The following is a 3,673-nucleotide window of genomic DNA, read 5'->3' on the forward strand; positions in this document are numbered from 1 at the left end:
ACACAGAATCGTCATGGTTTCTTTGGTTTTTATACATACTTAGAGATTCCAACTACGTTTGGCTCAACAACAAAATAAATTATGTATATAAAAAAAATCAATTACATTTGGTTTGTAATCATCTCAACACCCTAATGCATGTTGATAACTTTTATTTTTATGCATCTGTCTGATCTACACTCTCTTTTTAAAGATGAGGTTTTCATTCTGAATGACCATCGCCAGCACTGGACCCTCAACTGCACTTTCCTGGATTTCTCGTCTTCCTGTGAATTCGGAGAGGAAAAAGTACATCACTCTGGGCCTTGAGTTGAAGGACCTATTAAAAAAAGAAAGCCAGTGTGCCCCCACCCCTACCCCGTCCACACAGCACGTCTGGCTGGAGCAGCAGAGTGACCCACCATGTCTGGGTGTCAGCTGGGGACTGGGTGAGTGAAAGCCCTCCAGGAGGGCTCTGGAGGTTCAAAAGTCTGGCATGAAACCAGTTTTTGTTTTCCACATTTTGCGACAGGTTTGCCCTGTGAAAGGTTTAGAAAATAAGATGTCTGAAAATAGTTTAGGAGAAGAGTGGTTAACTAGCCTGGGGAAGATCTTTACCCAGGGAAGGACTGTTCTGTGACTAGTCTTCCTAAGAACAGAGAATGACCGTTGAGTGCAAATGGGCTGAAAATACAGCAAGCAGTATTTGTTTAGATAAAAGGAAAAATTTCTTGGTGGTAAAAAATTAAAATAACTGATTGAGATTCGATCATCTTTATTAGCACAATAGAGGCCTCTCTAAAGGACTGGGTGAGATTGGGGTTCAGTGGCCTTCCAGACCCAGGATTCTGAGGGAGAGGATGGTTTCATGTGGTTCAGGACGGTTCTGTGGGTCCCAGGAATTGGCATCATTTATGAAACAGAAGAGCAAGAGCTTCACTCAGATGTAAGGACAGGAAAACATACCAGAGGACAAACTGCATAATAGCTGTGTAATGACTTGAAGGGGAAGATTTCAGTCACAGAAATCTTGTCATCTTTATTTCACCTGAATTTGGTCATTTGGTAACTTCAAGGAAAGGGGGAAATCACAAAAGGTAGCAAGAGGGACATGTGTCCACTGAGCAGCTGATGAAGAAATATATTCTTAGAAGCCAGTTGAATATCACTCTTGTTAACAGGTGACACTGACTTACATTCTTTTGGTTCTCACAGGTACAAGATGACTTCATAGACACATACATATTGCACAAAACCCTATGACATGTTTCCACAAGGGGAGGTTTCTACCGGTTTCTGCTGTTCCCCACAGAAGGTTAGACAAAGGTTCCCTAAGTCATTGTTCACTGTGACCAGGGTACCTCCTCCTATGAAGGACCAGGGGTCTATCTTTTCACTTCAGTGGCAAACTCCAGTGGCATCAGGTGACCTTGGTCATAGATAAGAATCGTTCTATCTGACAGCAATTGCTGCAGCTGTGACTCCTTCCTTTTTGGCTATAGACCTCAAGTCTTTAAAAAAGTCATCAAGGACATGAAGTGACAGTTGTCTTTTTGAAAATAAACAAGCCAGGACCAGCTCACTCATCCTCGGAGGAAATTGACTGTGGCTATTCTTTGGAGGGGAGATAACGTTTCATGGTAGCTTGCTGTTCCCCTGCCAATGCAACTTCTCTTCCACTGTTTTCTTTTTCCATTGGCAGAGAAGCAGCATCTTAAAGGTTTTCCTGAAGGTTCTGTTGCAGAGAGCGTAGCAGATGGGGTTGACGGTGCTGTTGACATAGCACAACCAGTAGCCCAAGTGCCACAGGCTAACTGGGACACACTTGTCACAGAAGGTGGAGACCAGGACCATGATATTATAAGGGGTCCATGTGATGATAAAAGCTAGGAGAATAGCACTCAAGGTCTGGGCAGCTTTCCTCTCCTTGACCAGGACCATTCTCTTCCGTTTGGTCATTTGATGGCTGAGGTTGGGGTCAAGGCTTTTCGGTGAAGAGTCCTTGGACACTGGGAAGGAGCAGGGCATGATTTTCACCTTTCTACAGCCATTGTTGGTCTCCTGGGTCCCGTCAGCTTTTACCACCAATCGGAATTTATAGGCCACACATTTCTGACTCTTGGGTGTATGAGCAGCAGCTGGAGACAGGAAGTATTTTGGGGTGTCATAGTCATTTTTTTCCATTGGAGCTTTCCCAAAAGTCTCCCTGGTCTCTTCAGCACTGAATTCTTCCTTTGGGCTTTCCTTGACCTGATTCTTATAGACCACTTGGAAGACAGCGTCAGTGGTGGGCTTGTCATCATCCTCCGAGGAGGGGTAGCTGCTGCAGGTAGTGAGGTGCTCACCTTTGGCCCAGTCAGTGCTTAGGCCAGTGGGTTGGGATGGCTTCACAGTGGTGGAAGTGCTTCTGCGGGAGGATGACCAGGAGGTCTGGTTCCTTCCCCTCTGGGCCAGGGTGGGCTGAGGGCAGCTAAAGCAGGAACCTAGCAGAGCTCTGTGAGGGGGCTTTCTCTTCTGAGCTTCAGCCACGGAGTCAGAGCCCTGGAGGTCAGCCAGGTCCTTGGTCCGCTTCTCTGTTTCCCGATAAATTCGGCAGTAGAGGATGGTCATGACAGAAACGGGGATGTAGAAGGCAGCAATGGCAGTACCGAAAGTGATGGTGGGCTCAGAGAGGAATTGGATCTGACACTCGTCTGGTGGTACTGTCCGCTCCCCAACCAAGTACTGCCAGCAGAGGATTGCTGGGGCCCAGAGGATGAAGGAGATCAGCCAGGCCAAGCCAATCATAATGCCAGCCCTCTTTGGAGTACGCTTGGCCCGATACGTCAGGGGTCTTGTGATGGAAAAGTAACGGTCAAAACTGATCACCAGAAGGTTCATGACAGAAGCATTGCTGGCCACGTAGTCCAGCGCAAGCCACAGATCACAAGCCAGACTCCCCAGGGCCCAGCGTCCCATGAGGATGTAGGTCGTGTAGAGGTTCATGGAGAAGGTCCCGATGATGAGATCCGCACAGGCTAAGCTGAGCAAGTAGTAGTTGTTAACTGTCTTGAGCTGACTGTTGACTTTGAAGGAGATCATGACTAAGACGTTGCCCACAATGGTGATCAGGCTTACCACAGCACTTACAGCTGCAATGGTGATGACTTCCCACAATCCATGGCGTTCCAAGGGCTGGTGATTGACTGGGGTGCCATTGACAGTGGTTTCATTATGGTAAGACTCCCCTTCCATTCTGGTGCAAGAATTTACATCAGGATTCAGTCTTAGGTTTTAGACTGTTCTCTTTTATATCTCACCTCTTCTTGGCCAGCACCTGGAAGAGGGAAACCCAACATTATTCCATACTAGCATGAATTTCTTTCCATCCATTGTTTATAATTTTTCTAACAGATTATTTAGTGTGGTTTCACACATATTCAGGGCGAGATGCTACAGTCTCTAAGGTTTTGATGACAGTTGTACGATCCCGTCACCCCTTTGCTTTTTATGGGTAGCAATTCCTCAGCACCCCTGTTGTACATGAGGCTGCTGCCCTCATGTGATTCCAATAGGAGATTAAAAAAAGAGACGAGGAAGATGAGGGTGAAGGGAAGGGAAAGAAAGGAATTCGATTGTTGGGGAGCAGAAAGAGGGGAAAACAGGTGACATTAAGTTACCTTAGATTGCAGTGACCTTAAGAGCAGAAATCCTG

At 46.5% G+C, this 3,673-nt stretch overlaps 1 protein-coding gene across 1 annotated transcript; it reads right to left on the bottom strand.

Annotated features, from left to right (window-relative positions):
* Positions 1 to 1,070: 1,070 nt before the first annotated feature.
* On the bottom strand, positions 1,071 to 3,288 carry CHRM5 (cholinergic receptor muscarinic 5). The gene has a single exon (XM_004380592.3). The coding sequence runs from the start codon at positions 3,211 to 3,213 to the stop codon at positions 1,615 to 1,617; it is 1,599 nt and encodes a 532-aa protein (XP_004380649.1). The 5' UTR covers positions 3,214 to 3,288; the 3' UTR covers positions 1,071 to 1,614.
* Between the last annotated feature and the right edge of the window lie 385 nt (positions 3,289 to 3,673).

Source organism: Trichechus manatus, unplaced genomic scaffold (assembly GCF_000243295.1).
Source record: "Trichechus manatus latirostris isolate Lorelei unplaced genomic scaffold, TriManLat1.0 scaffold00076, whole genome shotgun sequence".
Classification (NCBI taxonomy): domain Eukaryota; kingdom Metazoa; phylum Chordata; class Mammalia; order Sirenia; family Trichechidae; genus Trichechus; species Trichechus manatus.

What these genes read in the sequence shown, in the direction of transcription:
- CHRM5 (XM_004380592.3), bottom strand. Translation starts at nt 3,213, where the DNA reads ATGGAAGGGGAGTCTTACCATAATGAAACCACTGTCAATGGCACCCCA.